The 27,935-nt window shown below is 36.8% G+C and overlaps 1 protein-coding gene across 3 annotated transcripts; it reads right to left on the bottom strand.

The window, feature by feature from the left end:
- On the bottom strand, window positions 1-27,139 carry cdh10a (cadherin 10, type 2a (T2-cadherin)). 3 transcript variants are annotated; one of them, XM_058798715.1, is made up of 12 exons: window positions 27,055-27,139; window positions 14,325-14,685; window positions 9,302-9,596; window positions 7,128-7,247; window positions 6,221-6,388; window positions 5,534-5,721; window positions 5,198-5,451; window positions 3,905-4,041; window positions 3,705-3,826; window positions 3,491-3,599; window positions 3,055-3,306; window positions 1-1,946 (listed from the first exon to the last, which is right to left on the bottom strand). In XM_058798715.1, exons 2-12 carry the CDS (start codon window positions 14,541-14,543, stop codon window positions 1,456-1,458), a joined length of 2,355 nt encoding a protein of 784 aa, XP_058654698.1. In that variant the 5' UTR covers window positions 14,544-14,685; window positions 27,055-27,139; the 3' UTR covers window positions 1-1,455. The 3 variants fall into 3 exon arrangements, with proteins under 3 accessions (XP_058654698.1, XP_058654689.1, XP_058654706.1); XM_058798706.1 differs by lacking the exon at window positions 27,055-27,139 and adding an exon at window positions 25,841-25,923; XM_058798723.1 differs by lacking the exon at window positions 27,055-27,139 and adding an exon at window positions 14,770-14,899.
- Window positions 27,140-27,935: the final 796 nt, after the last annotated feature.

Below are 27,935 nucleotides of genomic sequence, written 5' to 3'. Positions count from 1 at the left end.
TCTTTCACACAAGCTCAGTGTACTGCAGCATTCCTGTTTGATTTCAGTGTAATCTGCAGTTTTGCAAATTAAGCAAACTTCACACAAGCAAATGAAGTTGAATTGAACTACATCTCATACAGATGTAGAAATACTCCCCTGTTCCTCTGTAAGCTTTCAGTGCTGTAATGATAATGCTGCAATTATGTTTCAACAAGGGAGCACTTCACAAGATGTGTAGAGAGGCCCAGTCTGTGATGAAACATTTTTCCACTCACATTTAAATGTAGACAATATAACAGAAATCCCTCTATGGAAAGTCCTGTTAAAGAGACAGTACAGCCAAAAATTAACATTCTAATTCTTTACTCACCATCACATCGTTCCAAACATGTATGACATAGCCTACTTTCTTCTGTGGAACATCAATTCTGAAGACTTTCCTAATTGCTCTGTTCCATTTAATCACCATGAATGAGAACGGAAGCTTTCAAGATGCAAAAATGGTAGCAAAAGCACCATAAAATAATCCATACATTACTTGTGTGCGACATTATAAGACTTCTGAAGTCAAACATTAGCTTTGTGTGAGATATACACCAAATTTTAAACATTATTTACAAATAATCTTTCCTAAATTGAGCCAGTGAGTAGATTTTGGGAAATGGATCGATCTAATTTGTGAATTAATCTTTCAAAATTAAATTTTGTGAAGATGATTCAAATTCTTAAAGATGGACTCAAATTTATGTTCACACAAAGAATCAAATGACATGAAATATAGTTCACAAGTTCTATAGAGACATTTTTATAATGTTTTTGCATATTTTCTGAGGCTTGAAGGCTTCACTGTAACTGAATTTAAAAACAAAAATTGTGTTTCAACAAAGAAAGAAAGTTGTAAGGAAATAAATTTGGAGATTTTTTGTCTAGGGGTGCACTATTCATTTAAACACATCAAATGAAAAAAAAACAACAACAACAACAACAACAACAAAAAAAACCTGCATTTGAATAATTTTAAGAAACATAATTTCTCATAAATTATTTTTGTTATAAATGGAAGCAAAAATGTAGCACAATGTGATTTGTGATGCAGGATACGCCACCATCATCAAGAAAGAGGAACAGGGAAGAGTCCTTTACAATCAGTTACAAGACGGAAGCAGTCTTGTCACTGTCCATGTATTTAAAGTCACAAAATCCTCCATTCATTTTGCTTCTCAGTCAAGTTTTTCTTTTTTTTCTTCTAATAAACAAAAAACAAAATCACCATAACTTCTCCTATTAACACAAAATCACCTTACCACAACACCGTCCACGAAAAAATCCATCATAAAAGTGAAATTCAGCTTGTGTTGGTAGAAATCAAAGAAAGAGGACTTGTGAAGTATCCTTTTTTCTTTCTTTCAAGTTATGCCTCAGAGTGAGATCCGAGCGTACATACAGAGAATATGAATGTCACTGAACGGCAGCCTAGTTGGCAACTCCCGTATCCTTCCCGATGTACATGTCAGCGAGCTTTTTAAACTGCGGGCCCCAGTTAGAGAGGTAATCATATTCATGGTCTCCCTCAGTCACAGAGGACTCCAGAGAGCTCAGTGACTCAGCAATTGATCCATTGCCCTCATAAGCGTAAGTGGCGAGAGAGTCATAGGGAGGCGCGAAAGGGTCTGTGTCGTTTTCTTGCAGTCTGCTAATAATGAAGTCTCTGACATCCGCGCACTCCTTCATGGGTGAAGGTCTGTGATAGGGAAATAGCATCTCGGGGATGATGTCTCGGCGCAGCTTGTTGCTTTCGATCACCTCCGGGTGGCGCAGCGTGCCGATGTCAAAAGCCTGCGTGTCCTCCTCGCCGCCGCCCTCGTCGTTGTAGCTGACTACGTTATCCCTGACATCCTCTTTGGAGATGATCAGCGGTTCCTTCCTCCTCTGCTTCTTAAGAGCCGAGAACAGCACCACAATCACTGGAAAAGAGTGAAGAGATACGCCTTGGTCAGTGTTGTTTTTGTTCAAATTCACCCTATCTATTTTGTAAATACATTTTTTTTATCTTATTGAGAAGAATTCATCCATGCATACATTTAATTTGTTTACCATTTTTAGCTTGTAATTTTTAATCAAAATGTATCTTCCAGTTCTGGTGACGTATTCAGGACTTCTCCAATCACTTCCAATCACAAGTCTGCTTAAAGCTTGGCCCTTTACAATCAACCACAAGCTCTCAATCAGATTTTCTTTCTTTCTTTTTTTTTTGGTTAATCTATTTCACTCAGATGTTCGCCACAATATGGAAGAAAATATTTGTCACTGCTTATTTACATCATGAATTTAATGAAAACTGAGATGAAACCCAATTGAAAACATTTTCATTAACTAAATTAAACTAAACTAAAATAAAATACATTTAAAATAAGCAATACTGGGGAAAAACAAAACAAAACTAAATGCATTTTCATCACTCCTGATGATTTTATCCTTCTGTCTATAGGGGGGCTATCGGAGCTCGAGTAGAATAGTCTCTCTGAGCCCTCCATTGCGGACATCAAGCCAAATCTGTTTACCACTAATGCTAAGATTATATGGCCACACGAACTCGTGAAATATTATTTATTATTTAAAAAAAAAAAAAAAAAAAAATTAATCTGAATTTTGAGTGTAAATTACTATTAAACTATTGATATAAACTAAAAAGGATTTACTCAATATCAGTCGACAGTATTAGTTTTGATATGTTGTATTGTAAAACTTTAATCATTTACAACCTGAATTTAATGTGAAATTACCACTAGACTGCAATAATACTAGACTGTGCTGAGAAAATTAACACTATTAAAGAGGTTTTAAAAATAAACATTTTAACTTTGTAAGTTCTAAAATATTAAAACTAGAATAAATACTGAAAAACTCAAATAAAAACTGAAACCAGAAAACCAATACTTGGCGAATCTAAAACTAAAGGTGATGGAAACTAAGGAACACTAAACTAAATTGAGAAATAAATAAATAAAAACTATAATAAGCCTGCCTTGGGTTATGATGTGAATTCTAAAAAACCGGTTGGCATAAACTCACTAAGCAGGATGAGGATACAGAGAAGTATTGCCACTAGCGCCCCAGTGCTGAGGCCAGCAGAGAGCAGCAACGCGTCAACACTGCAGGAACGCATGTTGCCAGTGGCGTCACAACTGCACACGCGAATGGTCAACGTGCTGGTGCTGCTCTGGATGGGGTAGTCGCTGTCGGAGATAACTACTGGCAGATAGTAGACACTCATTTCACGCCTGTTAAATCCACTTCTTCTGGTCAGGATTCTGGCTGTGTTATCTTTGGGAGAGGTGGGGGTTAAGAGAACATTCAAACAGTCAGAGCTGAAGATATTATCTCATGCTGAGTCAAACAACAGCAAAAATAAAGCTGTTTTTGTTGGTGCCAAAACAGAAAAGAAGATTAAACACATGCATTTTCCATAAGATTCGAGATTGAAACGTCAAAGGAAAGATTTATTCACCTTCATTATCAAAGATGGTGAAGTTTGGATTCACTGAACTCAAGCTGAATACAAATTTGTGACCCACAAGAGGATCGTCTGTGTCGATGGCACTGATAGTCTGTATGAGCTGGAATGGTAGATAGGACTTTGAACCATTTCAATTTATATAAATAGCATTCATATTTGTATGATACCTTCATAACAGTCATAAGCAAACCTAAAGTATAAATACCTGCCCAGCTTTGACATTCTCACACACAAATGTCTCATAAATCATGGCAAATTCTGGTGCATTGTCATTCACATCCAAAACCTTTATCAAGACAGGAACACGGCTTCTTTGATGAGGGTTATCTAGAGGAATAATGTAGGCAGTTTATATATGTATATATGATGTGTCACCAGGCTATCTGTATGCATATGTTTACTTACTTATTTCACTGGCCAGGACTGAGATGTTGTGCCACTTTGACACTTCTCTGTCAAGAGACTTAAGAATTGTGATGGATCCATTCTTGGGGTCGATGTGGTAGAGTCTCTCTGGGTCTGTGTGTTGATCTATTGCATATCTATGGACAGGTTTAAGAATGAAATAAAAATAACTGAAACAGTCATTGACATTCCCTGAAATGTGAAGAAGGGCTGGCATTGCATATTATAAACTGGATGAGATTAGACAAAGACCAACTGCCAGGGAATTATTGTAAATGAGCTCTCTCTCTCTCTCTCTCTCTCTCAAGAAAGATGTTTTGTTTTATAGAACTGTTCATTATAGAAGCCCATTTCAGCCTCTAAATAAATACATAAAAATAATAAGGCGACTTCCACTTTATTTAGTCATAATTGCAACTTTATATTGCCTAACTGAAAATAAAATGTCCTGTAATTGATCTACTTTAAATGAATTGTGACTTTGTGATATTTCACACTTTCTGCCTTTCTCAGCTTTTATTTTTTATCATGGTGATTTTCTCACATGAGATTTATTTCTTAAAATCTGTATTATTTTTTTACCCATTCAGCACAAGTCACTTGATTTTTTATTTTTTTCAAGTTCTCAGAGCCAATAGTGGGCATTACTGTGACATGTTGCTATACTGTACAAAACAACTTTAAATTTGTAAATATATATGTGACAAATTCACTAAACATTTGCACCTCATTTTTGTTTTAGTCTCCTTTACTAACCTTTCATAATCCAGTTTTACCAAGCACAATCTTCGATATGTAGCACTGTGACATGCATATCTTTTCACTGCAAACAAATCTTTTCTATGTAAATTAGGCTTATAGACTGCGCCTTACACACCAAAAGTCAGCACTATTGGTGTCTGTGTAAATTTATAGGCATCACTGCATCAGCAATTCATCAAATGATAATCAAATAAAGAAGAAGAGCGAACACTGCGCATATATCCAAACACAGTCGAGTGCATTTTTGTCATTTTAAAGAGTTGATTCAGGCACTAAATGATGTCAGATTGCAGTAGTGTGCTGCATCTTCCAGAACCTGGAGCAAAACCAGTCTGCAAGATTGGGAATTGCATTCAACAGATTTTTGGGGGCGTGTTTGTGCCATTATCTGATTTGCATAATTTATTTAGAGAATCGGATGCAGTGTAGAGATCGTGTGGAAATAAACTACCGTATGCTACCGTGGGTGCAAATCATTTTAGTGAATTCCCTGCAGTAACTGTTGAATAATTAAATATTTCAAATGCTCACTGGATTGGGTAATGTGTGGCATCAGGGTCCCAGGCTGTAATAGTTCCAATTGCTATTCCTTTTGGTGTGTCCTCGTTGACCTCAAAGACATACTGAGGCCTGCTGAAGACAGGAGGCTCATCTACATCTTTGGCCGTGACCTTGATGATGGCTGTGTCTAAGAATGGGCCCAGATCAGTGAAGTTGGGGTCCTGGTGTGTGTTAGTCACCTCCACTTTCACTGTGTAAACACGCTTGCTTTCATAGTCCAGTTTCTGGATGAAGATCAAGAAGTGTGTTTGTTTTCATAGCGTTATAAATCATAACATATTCATAAACACTGTTACAGGGTTTTACCTTTTTGACAACGATAACACCCTCTTGGGTTACCTCATCTGTTATTATATCGAGATTTTCTTTGCCATCTCCATCTACAATTCTGTATTTCATTTCAGCATTTTCTCCCTCGTCACCATCGTTGGCTTTGATTCGACCCACAGTTGATCCGATTTCTGCTGACTCATAAGTGCTTAGGTGGTAAGAACCTTGAAAATGAAAGAGGTTATGTTCATTTCAACCATATAAACACAATTTTATGCCCTTTTTAGTCTTAATTCTAAGCCCTTCGTGGTTTTTTAAAGTCAAGATTTACCCTATTTAATTACTTAATGCATTCTTAATGCGCAATACTAGATGTATTTTCATTGCTGCGTGTTATTCTTGACGAAAAGAAATGGTCCTCATTATATTTTAATCAAAATCGAATAACTTGCCTTTCCTCTGAAAAGCCTTTTCTTCTGATGTCACTTTGGCCATGCAAGAATTTAGCTTATCTAAAATGCCAACCAATAGCAAACAACTAATTAAGTGAACTCACATTTATTTTAGCTCCATATAATTTTTACATTTCTCTGGCTGAATACTCTATCTCACTTGGAAATTCACAGTTCAAGAAACACAATATGTCAGAAATACAATTCAAACGGTAGATGGGTTGCAATTCACGTTGACTTTAAAAGCACTTATAATTTAGTGATATCTTACTGTAAGCAAAACGTGGCGGGCTGTCGTTAACATCTGTAAGGGTGACGTTGACCATGGTGGTTCCAGACAGACCACCCATCTGTCCTGCCATGTCTTTGGCTTGTATAACCACCTGATACTCCTTGCGCACTTCTCGGTCCATATTGGAAAGGGCTATTCTGACAATTCCTGCACAGAAAAACATTGGATGACCAACAAGCAGGAAAACATAATATTGTAATATCACTAACATAATGAAAATGTAAATCTATTTCTCTCTCTATACACACATGATGTATATATTAGTAATAAAATAAATAGTCCATATCATACCTATTCATTCATATACTTTTTCATTTATTATGATATATTATTACTTTTTATTCAAAGCATGTACATATTCATTCATTTTTCCGCAAATTTTTCACAATTTAATGCAAGACAGCTATTTTGCAGTTCCGGGTAACCATCTGCATACTAAACAGAAACGTATACTTCCATTTTTCTTAATATTTTATCTAATCCAATTTTTGTTTGTTTTACAGCACTATACTTTCTTAAAGGGCCAGTACTTTCTTTTCCTGCTTGGGTTTGTGTTTATACCTTCATCTTAATATTTTGCATCCATAACCTTTATATTGCAACATTTATCAAACTTAAATTCCATTCTTCCAAAAGCAAAAGTAATAAAACAAGCCTAGCATAGTAATTTGTTCCATTTCAAAGTTTTATTCCATTTCGTGTAAAACAAATATTCTAGTTGTAGCTGAATGTGTTAACCAGGTGCAGCAGTGTGTGATCTTTATGCTTCAGACATACCACATAAAAAGTCACATCCCTGCCTCACTTTGTCAAATAGCCTCAGGCATACATTGTAGTGGTATGTCAGCAGAGAATATGTTTTCAACAAGATGTTTGGAGGACTCACCTGTCTCGGGCTCCACAGAGAAGTAGGGCTGCCCTTGCAGGATGCTGTACACGAGTTTGGCACTGTTCCCATACGTGGCATCATCTGCATCAGTGGCATTGACTTCTATTACAAAAGTCCCTATAAAAAAGAAAGAAAGAAGAGTTTTGAGAATGGAGAGGAGAGCAAATGGAGATGTTTGATTAAGTCTCCTTCTCTCGTATGCTGACAGTCAACAGTGTAACATCAACAGTGTAAATAAAATGTCCACAGATTTGTCAAAATACCAAAGTCTGCGATCAGTAACTTAATTATATTTCTCTAATACTTCTCATCAAATTATTCTAAAACCTAAATACATTAAATGTATTGACATACCACATGCCAATATTTATTTCTCCTTATAGGCATTTTAGGATAAGCATCTGAGGCAAAGTCAATATTTCAATCAAGCATAATTGAGAACATAACTGAGTCTGCAGAACTATGAAAGACCAACCTCAGAGCAATAACATATTCCTTTGGGTAGCAGTGGAGAAGATACAGTCTCTTTAATATTAAGATTAAACCGATTAGCCTCTATATAATACTTTTTCGGAGGAAGGATTGTGCTTGGAAATACATTTATATTATATTAAATTTCTCAAATGTGAAGAACCAAGCTCTCAATAAATTTATTATCAAGGGGTACAGTCATGAAAATAAAACAAATAATTGGGCCCGTTGCTTTGTTTTCAGAACCAAATTATTAGCATTCATTATGGTTCAAAGGCTACAGTGCCTCCAACCTAGATTTACCACAATTCCTTAAATTGGAAAACACAGATGGAATTGGTTTTGTCCTAGGGTTGTGTGTCAGAGGGTAATGAGTGCTTCATAATATGATGACACTTTCCCCTTGATTGAGGGCAATAATTTCATAAATAAGATGTACAGTCCCTTATATTAGATTCCAGTTGAACATGAGAACCCATATCAGAGAAGGAAGAGCATCATTAGATTTTCTTTGGGGAGACGATACCAAACAGACTGCTTCACTGCTTGAGGACTGACTTGATTGGAAATGGGATAACCAGAGGTTATTATGATATTACTGAGAAGCAGCATGAATCTCCTGAATATTCATGCGCTGTGAATATGTATGGTGCAGTGTCACTGCTAGCACAGAGCCACTGATTGTGTGAGACAGTGGTGATAGATGATGTGAGAATGGGAATTAGATGTAAATAGAAAATGTGATAAGATGAGCAAATAGAATATCTTCCATCAGACGCTACATCAGGACTCAAGAGAGGCAGTGCCTTGCGGGCACTGGTTTTAGTGTTTACATATATTTGCATTTGACTACCTGCAGCATGCGTTATTAAAAGTGCATTCCTAGAAAACTGCAATGTTTAGGTAATATGGTTATTTCTGATTATTAATAGAACCATGGTACTAATCTTATTTGCTATACATATTTATATTTTCTTATGTGGCAACAAACACCAAATAATAAAAAGAAAATGCCAGTACTCATTTAGCATTTTATCCTAGTTTGTTATGGTCTCAATAGCTCTTGAGAGCACCAAATTCTCCTGTCTGAACAAAGGGTTTAAAAAAAAAAAAAAAAAAACTTATGTGGGACTCTAACATTTATTTATTGTTTTTATTTTCTATTCATTTTTCAATTTAGGGACACACCAAAATCAAATAAAATAAACCATGCAGAGCCATTCAAAGGCAAAACAAAACAACCTTAATAATACAAACCAAAACAATTTTTTTGTCAAAGTCTAACTCACATTTGTTTAAATCTTCCCCTAGTAATGTTGAATAACATGATAGGTCAACATGATAAAGACTTAAATCAAAGCCAAAACAGCCCTAAAACAAAACAAAACAAAACAAAAAAAAATGTAACAAGACAAGATAAATACTTAAATCAAAGCTGAAACAAAATAACCCTAAAAAAAAAACAAGCAAAAACGTGAAAGTCAACTGTTGTCTAAATGCTCCACTCCATAACACTACAAGCTCCAAATACTTGTCAGAATTGAAGAAATAAAAGTTGAAAAACCAATGGCACTGAGACATCCATGACCTTAAAAACACTGCAGTGACAGGAATATCACACCCTGGTGCAGTATTCCAGAATGAGGTAAATGCACTTCAAATAAAAACACCGGGAGAAAAAGTAATTTTCATTCACTCACCGACGTCTGACATTTCAGGTACACTGGCAGCGTAGACAGCCTTGGTAAATTTGGGCTCATTGTCATTGATGTCATGTATCTTGACAATGAATTCAGTGGCAGGCTCCAGAGGGAGGCCCGTGATCTTGTTGAAAGCCTGGGCCTGCAGTGTGTAAGAGGCCTTTTCCTCTCTGTCCAGTCTCTGTGTAGCATGTAAATCCCCAGACTTCTCATCGATACGAAAAATTGTGCCTGCTCCTTCCCCAGAGAGAACGTATCTGGCAGTTCCATCCCCTCTGTCTTTGTCTGAACGAAGCTGCACGGACAGAAAGCAGACTGTGACTTAACCCAAGTTTTTTGTTGCAATGCACAGATTTGATATTTGGCACATCATTTGTGGATATTTTCAAATCATACACTTTAATCAGACACTAGTAGAGTAACATAAAGTCCTTCCTTCAGCAAAATGTTAATATGATATGCTGTCATGTTTTATTAACCAGTGGACTTCAGCTAGACTTGTTTTCAATCATGGTTAGCAGCTTAGAAGAATCATCTTTTGGAGGGAAAGCTCTCTAGGGACAATAGAAACTCATAAAAGCCACAGTCTTAAGAGTACAAGTCTTCAGAACATATTCCATTAAATACTAATGAAGCTTTTAGTCGGTTTTTACCACTGCATTTTCATTGCATTTCCATTTGCATTTCTAAAAATACAAAATGTTCCTAGACCTTTTAGAACACTATTGATTTCCATGACTTTTCATCTTAATAGTAATAATACTAATCAGAATTGTATTTATTGCCATCTTTGTTCTTACTGTCATCCTGCCACTTAGAATAAACTCATGAATCTAAATCTCATCACTGTCCTCTATATAGTATTACATTAAAATTGACTGATGTTAGAAACCAAATCGCTAATGCTTTGTAGTATTTCAACATATTTTTGTCTTCTGACACATGTTTGATGTTATAAAATAACGTGATAATAATGACACTTTATTTGAGGGGAACAAAATCTATAAAAGTTAACTAGCAGTGAATAAATGTTGGATTTGTAAAATAAACTATTTGTTTACTTTAAGATAATACAATAGTTTATTTATTGTAAAATAAAACGTAAAGTTATGGAAAAAACTGTGAACACTTTTTTGATTTTCCCTGCTTTTTATGATTTAATTTATTATAGAGGAAATTTTTAAAATCTGGGTATATGAACAAGCCTTAAAATAGAATATTTTTAATTTCAACCCTCTTAAATTTTAGGTAAAAATCATTAAAACAGACAAAGTCATTTACTCTTTCTTTAAAATCTTAATAGGGGACAGAAGAGTTCCCTTAATTGAAGAATCACCCTGATACATCCCACTGGTTGGGTCATTTAGTTTCCCTTAAATGAGTTTATTTGCCCTAAAGCTGTCCAACTGTCACCGTCTGATGCTTAATTAAATTTTAACCAGTGGGATGAGACTATATGGGTTCTAACATGCTTCAATGAATTAAAAAAAAATCAAATAAGCAGGTGTTTCATGCGTTTATGTGTGCAGATGCAGGTCCAGCATCTGGTCAAAGTCATGGACATTTAATGCATTTATCCTGGGCTCTAAAGGCTGTTTTTAGAAAGAGCCAGTGGTCTGATTCCACCAGCTTGACCCTTCAAACACACTCAGCAGGATCTCATAACAAACACGTTATGTTTTCCTCACTGACTGACAGAGAGGGCAAATGAAAGACATAGGAAAACATCACAAAGCAGAATGCTGCAAACTATTTATTTGGCCTAACATAACAACTATCTTTATAGTGTTTGCTGCACACACTTATCATTCTCAAAAGCACTCAATTTAGTAAATGTCTGTTGCAATGCTTAAAGGCAGGGTAAGTGATTTGGTTCAAAAACACTTTTTGTTATGCTGGTTGAAATTCTCTTTACATCCCGATAGCAATCACTAAGTTAAGTGGTTTACATTTATTTATATGCATTTATATCGTCTGTGGAAGGCATAGGACCATAAAATGTTCATCCAATCAAAATGTTCGGTCCTAACATTACGGTAGGCTGTCCTGCCTGCCTGTCAAATATGTATTTGGATACCTCTGCACAACCTGTTTGCGCAGACATGATATGTCATCAGAGCATTCCAGCGAGAATGAAAGGCACTATTATTGTAATATTATGTGCTTTGTATTGTAATGTTTTCTCACAGGTGAATGAGACATGAGGTAATCTGAAAGCATTGCATTTAATCCTCCACCAACGCAGGTTAGTCTCTGGTCTGCCTGAGCGCGTTTGTGTGTTTTGGGGGAGGCGTGGCTTTGCAGAGTGGTTACGCAGGGAGGGTGGGATCTCATGCTTTCAAAGCTAACTTGCTATCACTAGCTTTTCCCGAAATCGCCTACCCTACCCTTTGTAGTTGCACTTTGTTGCATTTTATATGGAAATAACCAGACGTCCTTGGCGTGCAAAGTTTTAAAACAGTGAATCGCAAATCAGTTTGTGATGCAATTGGTTCAATTGATGTAATGTTCGCTTCTACCATCACAATGGTTTATTTCAGTAAGACCGCAAAGCCTTTTCTGCATAGACTTACATTGAAACGGAATCCGAAGTTACTATTATTGCAAAGGTGAGTAACTTGCATGTTGCAATTTATAATTTTTTTTTAAGCCAAATCCATCTGTCACCTGACTGCAATCAGAATAGTTAACTAGTGTTTTGCATTTAAATTCCAAAATAAATCAACGATAAATAAATGTATCATAATCGTTCTAGAATTGAATCATGAATCCAATGAATCCCAGAATCCGGTCGAATCACAATTCATAATACTGTAGCTGAGCAGAATAGAAATCACAATATAAATACCTGAATACAAATACTGAACCCTTTATTCCTTTACGCAACATTAAATGATGGCTAAATTTATCTCCTTACTTCTCAGTCAAGAGCTGTATCGGTGTCCACTTGTTCACTTTTATGTTTGCTTGCTTACTTTTCCACCTCATTTTTTATGTAAGACTGGATGTGGCTGTTAGGGATGGGCGATACCACTTATTTTGTTTTCAATATGATACTGATACTTTTAAAGGCCAGTATCGTCGATATCATTATCGATACAGATACAGATACAGATACAGATACCGATACCGATACAATACTTCTAAACTGCACTTTTCAATTATGACATTTATTATATTATTAAATTACTAAGAGTGAAATGGGTAATAATACCCACTTTACTTTATATTTGAAACACATTTTAAAATTCAGTATGCCTTAATTGCAACTTATTAGGTTGTATTTTATGTTTACACATGGTTAAAATATGTTTACTGGTAACATTGTAAATCCACAAATACTATAGTTGAACTATGGCCACTTTAGTACAACCATGGTTCATTTTTCATAAGGGACTGCTATGTTGTTGCACAGATAAAATTCAACATTCTGACAGTGTATTATAGAAAAGAACTTGATCAATATGAACTTTTAATTTTCAATTTTAATAAATGTAATTGCACAAACTATGTACAGTAGTCTACAATTTCAACTTGTTTATTGTGATATAACTCAAACAAATGTGTTTTTCCTGTCCTCTGATAAGCATTGTTCTGGGCTGCTGTTCCCAAAAGCTTCAATGCTTTCTTGTGATACTTTTAGAAAGTGCAGCACTGTTTGAATGCACTGTCAAAAGTGAGTGAACACTCTCTGTGATTGATTGATTGGTTCTGTCTTGCAACATTTGCGTGTGTTCAGATGAGCAGGAAAATAGTAATATCCTTCACAATTATTCACTTACATGGATTATTCATTATTCATTCATATTCAATTCAATGCATATTGTACACATTATTTTTATTTTATTTATTTTTCTTCACTGGCAAATAAAACACACCTTAGAATCAATATTTTTTATTTGAGTATTGATACTTTTGAGACTCGCATCAGTATCGATATATTGATACTTCAGGATCGATACTTCAACTTCAATGTGCGTGGCTTCCGGTGTTAGCCGCTTCCAGGTATTTGTACAAAATAGCTTGTTAGGCCAATTTATATTGCAAACCGGTATTTCTTATCATCATATTTTGAGGTATTGGTGTGAAAATAAAGACGACATTGATGTATTGTTTAAGTTACAATCACTGCACTTCATTAGCTATTTATCTATAGAGGCTAATGAAGTTTTGGAAGTATTCCACATTCATAGAAAGTGCCTTATACTTTCACGTTGAAAAAAAAAAAAAAAAAGGCCAAACACGCTATCAAAAGCATTTAGTCTAGCATGCCCAAAGTTCAGAAAAATGTTCAAAAATGTTGGTCCCTTGACCAAGTCATCCAAAAGTTTTTTGGTGCCATTATTAGTATGTGCTATATGTGTTAAACAAGAATTATAAATTGAAGAATAAAAATAACAGTTTTAGACCTCTTTGTCGTATTCTATGTTTCTTGTACGTATACAACACAGACAGTGTTTTAATAACAGTGACTGCTGCTGAATGTCAGTATGGACTCCTCTTTCATGTTTAATGTGGCATAAATATAGCATGCCTCTGAACTGCGGCTTGATGAATTGCAGTCCCTTCCTTCACACAGCCACTGCAGATGGGTTGGAAGTCAATGGGGGGAATGAAAAAGAGTGAGTGAAATAGCCCATAATTGTTGATTCCTGTCAGGTCTCTGCGGAGCCACTTTGTCCTGGAAATGAGAGTGGTAAAAAACTAAACCCTGGTACAAAGTATTCTGTCTCAAAACGACTCTCTCCCACTCTCGTTCCCTTTCAGTCTCTCTGCCTCTGTGAATATTCATGCCTCAGTGAGTGTGTAATTCATATTTGTGCTACTTTATGTTCTTTGATGATGGCATCAAGTTTTTCAAAGTGCCTGCCACACAGTGCTGTGTTCAAATCCGGTGTCAAACCATATAAAGCTCAGGAAAATGAAAAAGGAATGCAAAAATCAGGCATTTGCATCTCCTCCAAGCCCTGTTTTGCAAGACAAGAAGGCTCGTTCTGGGTCTTGTGTTATTATGGACACTCACCTTGCCGACGTACTGATAGTTACTTCCTGTATATTCCTCCGACAGGAAGAACTGCCTCCACATCCAGTCCCTTTTGGATCTGTGCAGCACCAATTTATCTCCTTTCATCGGATGGTTCCAGTGAAAGAGATTTCCATCACTCCTCTCTAGCAATACGACTGGAGAGCTCAGGTGCGGAAAGACCAGTGGAAGCAGCCAAAGGAAGTGATTCATTATCATTGCAGCCAATCGATCGGCACGACGACAGTGACTCCTTATGAATAAGCTAAGAAGGGAGGGCAGTGCTGAATTGAAAGTGATGTAGCCGGCAACATCAGCAACCCTGACATTGTAGAATCGTCTTTGATCCTTCTTTGATTCCCTATAAAAAATAATCAAAGCAAAAAAGTTACAGTGTGTTGGAGGTCATTGCAGCCCTTGTCAAGATGCAACACCCGTTTCTTACACTGTAATCCCTTTGTTGTTCGCGGAGTGTATCCCACAGGGCCCTCATGTGGTATTCTATTCGCAGAAGATCAAACATGTAGCCTCACACAAAACTTTGCATATAACATGCCCATGCAATTAACAGAAATGCCTTCATCGGTAAACACCGCTAAGATGGCATAGTACGCCAGGTCTGGGTTACGGTCAGGACAGACTGTTATCAACTGTTAAGCGAAAATTTTCTATTATTTACAACCTTGATGATGAATAAAAAAAAAAAAATGAAAGACTACATATACAGTAACACAGATCATTAGTATTTAATGGTATTTATGTCATTTGATTACATTTTTAGGTTACTGATTAATGATAGAACTTGCAATTGTTTTCCAGAACACAGCTGAACATATTTTGCTTTGTTCTTATTGAATTTATAGAGCTTTAATCATCAGATGAATCATTTTGCGATGCAACTATTTCAATGTTTCAAAAAGCCTCACTTCTATCATCACTAGTGTAGTCTCAGCAGTAGCCTACAAATAAATAAATGCAGTCTGTCATTATGATTGATTAAAAATATATATATATTGTCTAATATGCAATTTTTGCTACTAGACTGTCCGTATGCATATGTGTGCAATAATAAATATTCAAAACAATTTTTTTATGTGATAAAATAACATTTTTGCCATATGGATTTTATAATCATATTTAAAACATGCCTAACCATTGTTATCCATATTTATTTATTTATTTTATTTTTTGTCTAGGTGGTAAGTCTTTAAAAATTATTCGCTATCACATTATTCCAAAGATTAACTCTAAAATAGGCAACGTGTACCACGAGATACATACTCTTTAGTCTCTTGTAGGAGGCACGAGGAAGAATTTTTCATCCAATACTGTTATCATGATCATAGTTGAGGTTGTTTGGACTATGGGGGTCACATCACTTGGTTCAAATTTTCTGTGCTCGTTTTGTCAGTTTGACCTAAAGCCAACACATCCGCCCATGGGGCTGGACATTCAGAAAATGTAGAAAGTAGGCATATATTAATCTTACTTTTTTCAGCAAAAAAATGCAATACAACTATTAGTATTGATTGTGAACATTGTCTTGAGATGTTGAAAAAGAAAATGAAGACATATGTTGTTCGTGTTGTTTTTTATCGCATTTTGAAATATGCTGAGACACGTTGCCTGTTTAGGGTATAAAAAGGATTATCCTCAGTATTGACAATGAATGGTGTCACAAGGTAAATTGTGGCCCCAGTTCTGGTTATATCATTATTGTGACCTCTGGGGTGGTATGGGGTGGTGTGTGTGAGGGGTGGTGTGGGGTGTTTGGTGGGGGGTGTTTGGCGTTCCCCACTGGTGGTTATGGGGGGTGGAAGCGGTGTAGAAAATGCACAGAAAATTCACAGAAGTCACAGAAATCACATAAAATACAAGTGGAAGCCCCTTGATAAAAAATCTCTCAGAGAAGTGGGGTGGGGGGTGGATGGGGGATATAAATCACATCAAGGAGAGCAGATCCCCCTCAGTAGAAATCGCATTCCAGGGCCCGGGGCCCTTAGGGAACAGCCGTATAGGCCTTCCTGGCCTCTAGGCCCCCTGTACACCAGTGGCATAGCCTAGGCCCCCTCATTTACATGTCCGGCCCCCTCAGATTTCTGAGGCTTAAAAAAAAAACTTTATCACACTTCCATGTTCGAAAAGCGGAAGATTCAAATAGTAGCGCGGGGCCGTTCACATGTAGCGCCTAAAAACGCGTGGAAACCGCTAGGCTCGTCGCTTTCTCCTTCTTTCAAAGCGCTCTGTAGCTTGCGTGCTATGATTGCGCTCCCCTGGCGTCTGCCGCCAGAGCGGCTGAGAGCGTCAAAAATGTTGGGTATTGCTCAAATTTATGCAAATATCGAGTTAAAAAACGCCGGCCGCTGTGAAAAGAGGAAGAGGAAACGCACAGAGGGTGTAAACATTGTTTTTAGAGGCGTTCTCTGCCCTAAATTTGACAACGCCCCAAAGCAGTGGGGTTGTAGCGTTGCCAGATGGCGTTGCCACTGAGCGCAGATTTGACGCTGTAGTGGAAACGCACCGTGAGCTTTTATGTCGATGGGGTGCGGACGCGCCTGGAAAACATTTGAAAACATTGTACATTTGAAATCACGGACTTGAGCGCGCGATATGTTGTTATATTGTTGTGGAATTATTCATGTAGATTTCAGCACAGATACGTCTTCTAAAGACACAAATCTTACAACAATTAATTGAGTATTATGAAACCAATGTGTTAAATGGAATATGTTATGCCGAGTTCACACTGCACGATTTTAGCCCGATTTTTCACTCGCCGACAGGTTTTGATAAATCGCCGACAAATGCCCGACATCGGAGGCAAATCGGAGCTCGTTCACGTGAGTGACAATCGCGCAGTGTGAATTATCACAGACGCGATCTGAGGGAATCGCCGACACGTCGCCGACGCCTGTGAAATATTTGGCATGCTAAATATCTGGAGCTGTCGGCGATTCACAATCACGCTGTGTGCAATGATTTCTGACTGAAAACTACATCACGATGACCTTCAGCCAATGAGAGACTAAGATACAGGGCAGAGGGAAGTTCAGTGAGGAGTTATAGACCATATCAGTATTTTAATATGTACAATTATATCATACAGAAACGAGCACAAACGCTTGACCAGCCGCAACATCAGCATAACAGTTACTGCAAATTATTATTTACCACTCTTTGCAGAACACAATCCCTGCATCTCCCTCCTGCATAATCTGTCTTTCTTTTTGTAGCTGGAAATCAGCGCACAGACAATTTGCTGGCTATATTTTTAATACTTCCAGTCTCGCTCGAGAACAACGGTCTGACACGCAGGTTCTCGCGTTATTTCCTTATCACTTCTCGCGTGTGTTTTGTTGTGATCGTGGTTTGCGGATCAGACAGAGTTGTCGGTGATTCTTCCTATTGTGAAATCGTGCAATGTGAAAGCCCTGTCGCCGATCCATCGTGCAATGTGAACACAGCAGCGACTGAATGCTACCCCAGATAGTCACGCAGTGTGAAAACAACAGCGATCCGACGAGTTTGAAAATCGTGCAGTGTGAACTAGGCATTAGAGGTCGCCCGATTCATCGGTTTTGCCGATTCATCGGCACCGATAGTTGAGCAGATAGTGTCCATGCCGATAGTTTTCCGGTTTGCAACCGTTGCTGGAGTGGCTGAGAAGGGTCCGCTGGCATTATACAGTACGAGAGCGGCCTCTAGAGGCGGAAATCGCTGACAGCACATGTTGTTTATTTTGACACGTGACACTGCGCGCTGCACAGAGCGGGAAACTCCAGACTCACATTTAAATACAGCCGACAGAAAAGCCTACCGCGGAACAGAGCGCAATTCACATAGTTTTCTATTAAATTACATTATATTTGTCCCAAATCATTGTGAATGTACATAATGACTTCACCCTAGGCTATAAATTATGTATTGTGCATTTTTCAGCAAAACGTTTGTCTTTCTGTGGCTCTAATAAAGTCTATGCTTCATAGAGAGCTGTAATAGATCGCGATTTCTCTTTCCACGTGTTCTATTTTTTTAAACACCGAACTTCAAACTCATTTATGCTCATTTATGTTCGTTCTTGAAGCAAACTTATGTCCGTTTGGGGATTAAATAAATTGTTTTAGACCGCCACTTGAATTGAACGCAAAGCGTCTGGTGTGTGTGTGTGTGTGTGTGTAATACCTCTGAGTTCTCCTAGACGCAGCGCTGTGCTTTTTTTTCCGGTGTGTGACTGACATTTTTTTTTTTTTATAAGATAATTATCAAGTGTTAAAAAATAGAAGCATAAGTGTGTGAGTACACATACAATATCCATATGTATGTAATTTTAATGCTATGGCAGTGTGTAGATGTTTAAAGATGGCCATCTTTAAGTATGACTGTTGAAATTAAATGGTAATACTTAACAATAAGAGTCCATTCGTAGCATTAATGAAAACTGTGTGTTCCTTGTTAGAGTGTGTTCATTTCAACATTCACTATTAGCAACTAATACGCTACATTTTTTACATTTTAAAGTTTCTTCTTTTAACATTAGCTAACTATGAAATAACTCTAATGATCAATATAGTAAATAATATTAATATTTTTATTCATTTACAATGCATGGTTCAGTACGGTTACTGCTTTTTTTTTTTTTTTTTTTTTAAATAGTAAAGCACTAGCTTTCTTTCGGTATCCATTTTGAAAACTATCGGTTGATTAATCGGTATCGGCCAGTGTGGTCCAACCTAGCTATCGGTATCGGTAAAATCCACTATCGGTCGACCTCTAATCAAGATATCCCGATGCGTATTTCGTAACTTAAGCGCGAGCCATACTGTATGTGTACAGGCAATTCTTCACAGTCTGATCACCTTATTTCATTACAGAACAGCGATAAAACTATACAAACAACATATCACATTAAAAATCATTAGAATTAGCCAAAGCTTAAAACATTATTTATGACTGAAGGCTGTATATTAATTTATACATTTTTCATGCGCTGACTTTATGATTTAAATAAAGAAATATTTACAGCCCATAGACGATAATTAAAAATAAGTTTGATCATTTTAATCGAGTTATATTCTGACTGCGTGCAACGATTGAATGTCATTATACTGTGAACAAGAACGGGAGGTTAATCACAATAAATATAATGAAAAAATAAACAAAATAGTATTAAAAATAAAATTAAATCAGTCCGAGTATTCCTCTGGCAGTAACTTGAGCTCTGTGCTCGTGCGGACGCGAGTATAAACCAGGCTTTAACTGTCATTCAGTATAAGCGCGCTGCTATCAGCTTCCACACGCCGCACAAATACTTGAAAATATGCACATTTAATATTGACATTATAGCCTACATGTAATATAGAGCGGCCCCCTCATTTTAAGATAGGCCCTCCCAAAATGTAAATTCTGGCTATGCCACTGCTGTACACAGTCCCCTTTCTATATATTTTGAGTTTAAACATTTTGCAAATGTTAATGTTTGCATGTAAAATGGATAATATTACATTTAGTTGACTACATCTTTGCATTTTTAACTATATTTTTCTCTTGTAGGGTTTCACACAGCTAATTTTATGGTAGAACAGGGGTGCCCAACCCTGCTTCTAGAGGGCCACCATCCTGCAGCGTTTAGCTCCAACCCTGATCAAGCACATCTGAAAAATCTGAAAAAAGTCTTCAGGATTACATACATTATATTTTGTTGTATAAATTACATTATATGATTGTTTAGGAATGGCGCTAAACTGTGCAGGATTTGGGTGGTGGGATGGAGCAGGAGATGAGTAAATCATATAATTATTGATGACTTGGGCTGTTTTTTTTATACCCTAAACAGGCAACGTGACCTGGGAGATACAACTCATAAAATCCAAAATATATCAAATATTACAAAAATTATTTTGAATGAGTCCAGATGATATAAAAAGTGACATGAAATGATTTTTTGCTTATCATTTTCCACTCTTATTGTAATACAAAACCTGACACCACCCACTAGGGGAGGAGCTCGCTAAAATAATTTAAAATACCATTTTCATGGTGACACAAGGTCCGATTTCAAAATAGTTTTCATAGTCTGAATCTTGAGTTCGTAAGCTTTTGAATGATATATAGTTTCTCAACATTAGATCAGGTTAAGTATAGGATATAATTGTTTTAAACATGCACTGGCAAGTAGGCCAGTGACAGTTAACAGGTTTATGACTTGGTCCTTTTTTTATACCCAAAGAAGGCAACGTGTACTGGGAGATAAAACTCATAAAATCCAAAATATATAAGATATTTCAAAAATTATTTTGGATATGTTTTACTTAAGTCCAGATGATATAAAAAAAATGACATGAAATGATTTGTTGCTTATCATTTTCCACTCAGTCACGCAGATACTGGGCTATTCCATTATCACAGGCATACCGTTAAGCAAGACAGAAACACATTTTGGAATATGGACTGATGATATACTTGCTTATTATGTAAATTTTGAACAAAAAAGTTATAGTGTACCCTTAATTTAGCGTGCTAATGCTAATGCTCAATTTTTAATGAATGGCAATGTGATTGATATGACCAGTTACATTTTTAGAATCTGCTGTGGGGGAGGGTTTGCACTGAACTTGTTTGGAGGGGGTTTGAACTTGTTTTGTAATGTACCATATACATTAGCTGAGCAACTTTTGTAGGGTAAACTAATATGTAAAATAAAATTACTTTTTATTAAATAGGCTATTTTATTTTTATTTTTATTCAAATATACAAAACATTCTTGTGTACACTACATTACATGATGAAATCAAATATTTCCTTATTCAAACTTATTCAAACAAAAGGATGGCAAAATAATAAATGAATATAGGCCTAGTCAATAGTCATATACAAAGAAATAGATCCAGTTGCTACAAACAATATTGCTATCTGTCAGGATCTGCTACCAATGCTGTACTCAGGTTAACTTTAGGGTTTAGGTTCATGTTAGGAGTTACATTTGCATAAGTACCAAATATAATTAGGCTAACGGGAAACCAAAAATATGAAGTAAATTTTACAACCCAGGCTGTTATGGTGACAGAGTCCAATTATTTCCAGCGCAACCTCTGACTGTTATTCGGTCAAGACCCTCAGCATCATTATCGATCGAGATAACGTTCGCATCTCATGTGGATTTTTTTCTGCAGTCACAAACAATGATTAAAACAAAGTCTGCAAGTGAATGAAGTGACAACCCTTATTCACAAATTGATTCTCATTCCAATGTCATCTTCTTATTCCCTTGTCCTCTTAATATGTTCCACATCCAAATCGATTTCCAGAGGGAGTACTATAGTACGGGTGTTATAGCTACATCAGAGCCGAGAGAAATCAACGTACGTAGCGGGATCAATAACAGACCTTGATTATATGTCACAGAATGACTAAGGTTGGATTCAAATGCTGGTCACACGACCTAAAAGCTCTTGCTCCCTGCCTCAAATAGTGATTGCTGCTGGCAGAGTGGCCTGCCGCTGTGTTTATTCCTGAGCTTTCAGGCTGAGTGTTTAAGCATGACAGCCGATGTGCGATACATTCAATTAACTGGGACTAAGTGAAACATTACTCACCTCCTTTTCACCTTTTAGAGAGGATTTTTCACGAGCATCTCCTTAAATGTAGCAAACCATGAGTTTTAATGTTGCTAAATGTTTGAATGCCTGTCCCGAGAGATATTTAACGCCACTATTACATTACTGAACTGCTGTAAGCAAAGATGTCAGTGTTCAACATGGCCAGCAGGCTCCAATTTAGCTTTCAGGTTACATGGCTACATGCCAAATAAATAAATATGTATACAGTAAATATTGATTTGAGTTGAAATAGTTTATCCCATAGCTTCCTCTAAGACAAAAATAGTCCATTACAATCAGCCTAGCAACGAGACAAACATTATTACAGTAACATTAATACTAAAATCCTCTGAGGTTATTTTCAGTACAAACAATAACTGAGGCAAAGCAATGGAATTTCCAAGTATTTTTCCAATACGGATTTAAAAACAGAAAAAATGCCTCACAAGCCATGAACCAAACCAACCAGCTACAAGGTGAATTACAGCATTGCAAACTTTGATTTGAAGGAAAAATGTTTTTGAAAATCGGACAAAAATTCAAAGGTTCAAGACTCTGTACTTAATGGATTTAAATAGGTAAAGATCTACAACAATGTGGAATTAAAATCAGTGGATATCTATATAAATTTGCTGTTGCATATTTGTTTGAGGTGGACTTTGGATGAGTAGATGAGTGCAATTTTTTCTTTTGGCACAATTTTCTTTTTGCAGTAATCTAGTTTTTCCAGCAACTTAGGTTAACCACCTTCACTTCAAAATAAATTTTGAGTTCTGATTTCTTTATAAAGCACATTCAAAAACAACTTTGGTTGACCAGTTTGTGCTGTACTTAAGTAATATACAAATGCAGTTACGAAAGAGCAAGTTAAAAGAGCAAGAGAAAAGATGAGTTTTTAACATGGATTTTGAAATCAGAAAAATATGCTGAAATAAAGTGGGCTGATAAGCTTCAACAAAAGCATATACCATTGATTAACCTTGTAGCTTACAAGGTCTAAAGGTTTATAAGTTATTATTCTTAAAAATAAATTCTCTTATATTGAAAATGAATAGGATTTTTCAATTCTCACTCTATTTAAACGTATCAGACCACGGAATGCCACGACTGACCAATCAGAATCAAGTATTCCAGAGCACCCACTTCATTGCTGACCTCTAACATCTCAGAAAATCCATCACATTCCAACATTCTTTGTTTTTATACAGAATAATTTCAAATCAACCAACTTTCCTGTCAATAGGAAAGGAATTTTCACTAAAATACCTCCCAGTTCAACACATTTTTGCAAAGTTCTTGAAATTGCATGTCATATTCATCATTCAGCATGACAACAGTGGCCATCTAGCTGTCTAAATATGTTTTTGATTGTTTGATATTGTTTAATAAAGTGCTGTGTATTCCTTGTTAATTCCCCGTCTTGCCCCTGGCCGGCATAAAAACCATTTCTGTTTTGTAACATGTAATCCACTTTGATTATTATTATGATTAAATGCTGCAGTTATAATTTAAACTCTTTCCATGAACCTTATTAGAATATTAATCCTAGATGTGCGCTGCATAATAAGCAGCCTTTGACATCTCATGAATTTTAAGGTATAAGTGGTCAGTGATTTGGCCGGGGAAAGGGAGAGATGGGCATTAGATACACTCTCGGGACGTGCCATATATCACCTATTAATTAGAGAATTAGCATTAATGCCCGCAGCTCCGAGTCAAGTACGCTTAGTCCTTGTATCTAAGCTATCATGGAACCAAATCTGGGCTCCCTAATGACATATAATACCTTGTTTTTTTCCCCCCATTTTGCCTGAATTCTGGTGCTATTCAGGTGAATATGCAAAAATGCTGATTTTTATGCCCATGACCGTCCTTGCCATATAGACAGCAGCTTAATTCACCTACATAACTGCATATATTTAAGTCCTAGTGAGAAACATTTACATTTAAGGGACTCTTATTCAATACTCTAGAATTTGACACCAGCAACAAGCCACAGATGCAACAGTTACCACTTGGGGGAGCCCAAGACCTTTTTCTCTCTTCTCCTCCCTGTATGAATCTCCCCATCACTCCATCCCTCATGCTGGACGGCTCTCACAGCTGGCCTCTCCCTTGCAATATTAATGCCCTGTCTTCTTTGTTTTGAAACTTTGGTACAGATCAGATATGCACCATGTTGATTGCCTGCCTGGAGGATCGGCTTTGATTCTGCCAGGTTCACAGACTCAAGGCAATCATTTACACCCTGAGTTATTAGACAGAACACTTTCTCTGATTTCGTGTGGCTCTGAGGATCTAATGAATTCAAAAGTGAGCTACGGCAGGAGCTGACGGAGGTCTTGTCTGATTAAAAAAAATTATGTGTGTTGTCAGAGAAGGGCAAAGAAGAAGGGAGGGCTGTGTGGTACACGGTTGCGGATACTGGAAATGCTGGCTAACATTGCTAGGGGTTTAACTGGTGACTAGAATTCAAATGAACGCTAGATGAGCAGCCCTTGACCTCATAAAATGCATTTTAATAGGTCACTTCCTCAGGTCAGGGCATAAATATGATTATAGTACCTCCCTGAAAAGAAATACATTGGTTGGATCTTTCACCTCATTATGAGGCAAATTGCCTCGCATTTCGAGGCAGAAAGAAATAGAGGGAGATGGTATCAGAAGACAGAAACGGAAAGAGAGAGAGAGCTTCCCAGAGTGGAAGCATGTGGGGCTTTATCTCATGATTTATCTCAGTGTTGAAAGGCAATTATACATATGACACTGGCTCAGAGGAAGTGTGCACTTTAATTTGTGTGAAACAGTCATGCCATTATGCGTTTATGTCAGATGTATAAATCACAGTCTGCATATATTGGCTGAGTTCAGAAGCTCAGCTGAAAAATCTGATCTAAACTCAAGTTTAGCAAGAATGGTTTACATAGTCAATATGCAAGAACATTTTTAGGTACACAGACAAGGATCAATCCTTATTGGCAATACAGCACTCAAAGTGATTTGTCTACAGTCTTGCATTTGACTTCCACACTCGCAAGTGGTACAAACAACTGACATGAAAGCTGGAAAACACTCGTGGATATCCTACATGAACACTTTCAAACACAGAGCGCTGCTTATGCAGGTTTAGTGTTACAACTATACCAACATACTACAGAATCTGCACCGCTTTAGCTAAAACCTCGGGTTAAGGATCACAATCAGAGACAGCGGTGCATGAAAGCAATTTCCCTTCGTCGGCTGTGATATGTTTTATGTGAAGGATCAAACAAGCACGCAGACCTCTAAACACGTGTGCACACCTCCTTGTAAAAAGCGACAGGGTGATTAAATGCATAGAGATAGAGGGAGGATTTTAGAAACTTCAGCTGCAGTCATGACTCCTGTGGGTGGTAAAGTTTAACTAGACAAGACACTGTGTTTACATATAAATTATACATTATATGTTTGATACATTATAATATATATATATATATATATATATATATATATATATATATATATATATATATATACGCACACAGTATAAAATAAAAAGACTACAGTATAATAATGCAAGATCTAAGCAGATGATAGACAGATTGACAGATAGATAGATAGATAGATTACAAATGTCCACAAATGTCCATGGCATTTCATGTAAGATTATATGATCTGGTAAGTCTGTGGCATTATGACAGAGGGAAAAAGCCATTCAAATCTATTTCATTAAAAATGCAATCCATTATGAGGTTGTTACCATGGAAAAATGCAATTCTATGCAGAAGGAAGCATTCCAAAGTATTTCGATTTCGATTTGAGTTTCGCCTCTTGTCAGTTCCACAGCAACAATTTCAAACTAGTAATAAAATTGCAACGCTCTTTCCATGCTATTTAGATTAGCTGGCGTTATCTGAAGAGTAAGAAGCATAAGGCTCTTACCTTAACAAAACAGACTCCTGTGCTCTTCTGAGAGCATGTCATCCTCATGGAAGTACGACACTGGCTTCTGTACTCGCCTCTTGGCAGCGCTCAGATTCCAAGACTGACTACAGTTGTGTGTGAGACTCCAGCTGCCTCTCTCTCCCTCCCTCACTCACACATAAAGCCCTCTCTCTCCTGCTCTATCCTTTCTTTCTTGCTCTGCTGGACAAGGATGCAGTTTGCAGAGGGGAGCAGGCTCTGATTGGTTGCCATTCATAAGATTGTGATTGGGGATGGAGTTGACTGGGAGGAGGGAGCGAGGGGAGAGAGACCAGTGTTGGCTACAGACCAGGGCATTGAAATGAGGACAGTGGGTTTAACACGGCAGGCATGATGACTTTCAAGAATTAAATCTTGGAATAAAAACATTGGTAAAGGCCAGGAACCCGAGGCATATCTGTGACACGCTTAAAACGGCAAATGATCCTAAATCAGCCTAACAAAGGTTTTCGTAGGGCCGGTTGTTTTCATCCCACACATAAGCATAAATATAACTGTAAGATTTTTCTGCTGAACACATAAATCAGATCACTCAGTGGAGCTGGCAGTCTTTCTCAACAAAAGGAGGAGTTTCAGGCAGCAAAAAACAGAGAGCAATACATTCAGAGAAATTAAAAAGGTCAATATCACCATAGAGTGCCTTTCAACCCTCACAATACTCAAACATTTTGGTTTTAATTTCACACTTTATGTCATATCATAAATAGTAGACACTCAAGTACTATAGAAACATATTAGCTGAGCTCCTACACATTTTTTTAGATAATTACGGGCCATTATTCGAAGAATATACCATAAGATATGTCCACCCTGTCATGGACATATACATTACTGTTAAATACGTTTTCATTGCAAAATTAAGATGCAAATTATATTTTCAGGAAGATATTATGTCCCTTTCCTTAAAAGGGTTATTAAAAAAATAATATAACAATAATAATAAATAATATAATTACATCCTCAATCACATTGATATAATAGCTAAATATTTAGTCTGGTTGTTGAAGAGAATTTGGTATATTTAAACTTACATATTTTGAAAATACTGCATTCAGATAAATATGTCAGGCATATTTTATGCCGACAGGGTGGACATGTTAAGCTTTGGCAAAGCAAGTAAGCAAACTTATACGAATAAAATTTGTCAAGTGAAAAGTCACCAACTTACTCACCTCAGCCGTTGAAATTCCCGCCACTGAAGAGACAACAAATCTATTTTCCTGATGTCACTAAAGGGATGGCCTTTTCTTAAAGGGGAGGATTCCCCAATACCATAGGGTGGACAGCCATTAAAGGGACATGGACAAACTCTTCATTTTTATTAACTAAAAATATGGTTTTTATTACCAAATGATCAATACACTGTATGATATGACTCATTTCATATTTCTAACACAACAACAATGGGAGTAATATAATATAGAGGTAATATAAGAATACATATCTTAAAAATCTGAATACAAATTTGGAAGAATACTATTTTCTCCAACTTCCATTCAGCTCTGTAAGTTTCACTCACTTTCGTATAACAAAATTGCAAGATATGGATCGATACATCTATAGGATGTCTGACGATACGATGCATCAATGCCACGCGTAAAATATCTATATCTGTAGTATAAATAGGCACCTTTATTTTGGCACTGTCCACATTTTCACATAATGTCATGTTTGCGGAACAGTCCAGCAATGTGTGAGAAGTTTTCTGCGCACTCATCTGAAGCGCACGCGCACGCACACGCACACTGCAGCCGCACGAATACTAAATTGAGCTTTCTTCCGCGTTTTTATGCATGGATGGATAAATACAGACAAAATTACATAAAAAATGCGCGTTTTGGCGAATAACATAGTAAACACAGCCGGTTAGGCATATGTCTTAACATAAAGAGTTGAGAAAGAAAACGCATGTGTATCAGTATAAATCCGTGATTAAATAATCCTGATTAAATAACCTTTGTAACATCAAAAATAATTAATGTCCCAATTGAGGTACAGGATGTAAAAATTTCATATAAATGTTCATGTTATATATTTTGGTTGCATTTGTGAG

The sequence above is a fragment of the Onychostoma macrolepis genome, chromosome 02, assembly GCF_012432095.1.
Source record: "Onychostoma macrolepis isolate SWU-2019 chromosome 02, ASM1243209v1, whole genome shotgun sequence".
NCBI lineage: Eukaryota > Metazoa > Chordata > Actinopteri > Cypriniformes > Cyprinidae > Onychostoma > Onychostoma macrolepis.
The sequence above is the reverse complement of the archived record's forward strand: the minus strand, read 5'-3'. Positions and strand labels throughout refer to the sequence as shown.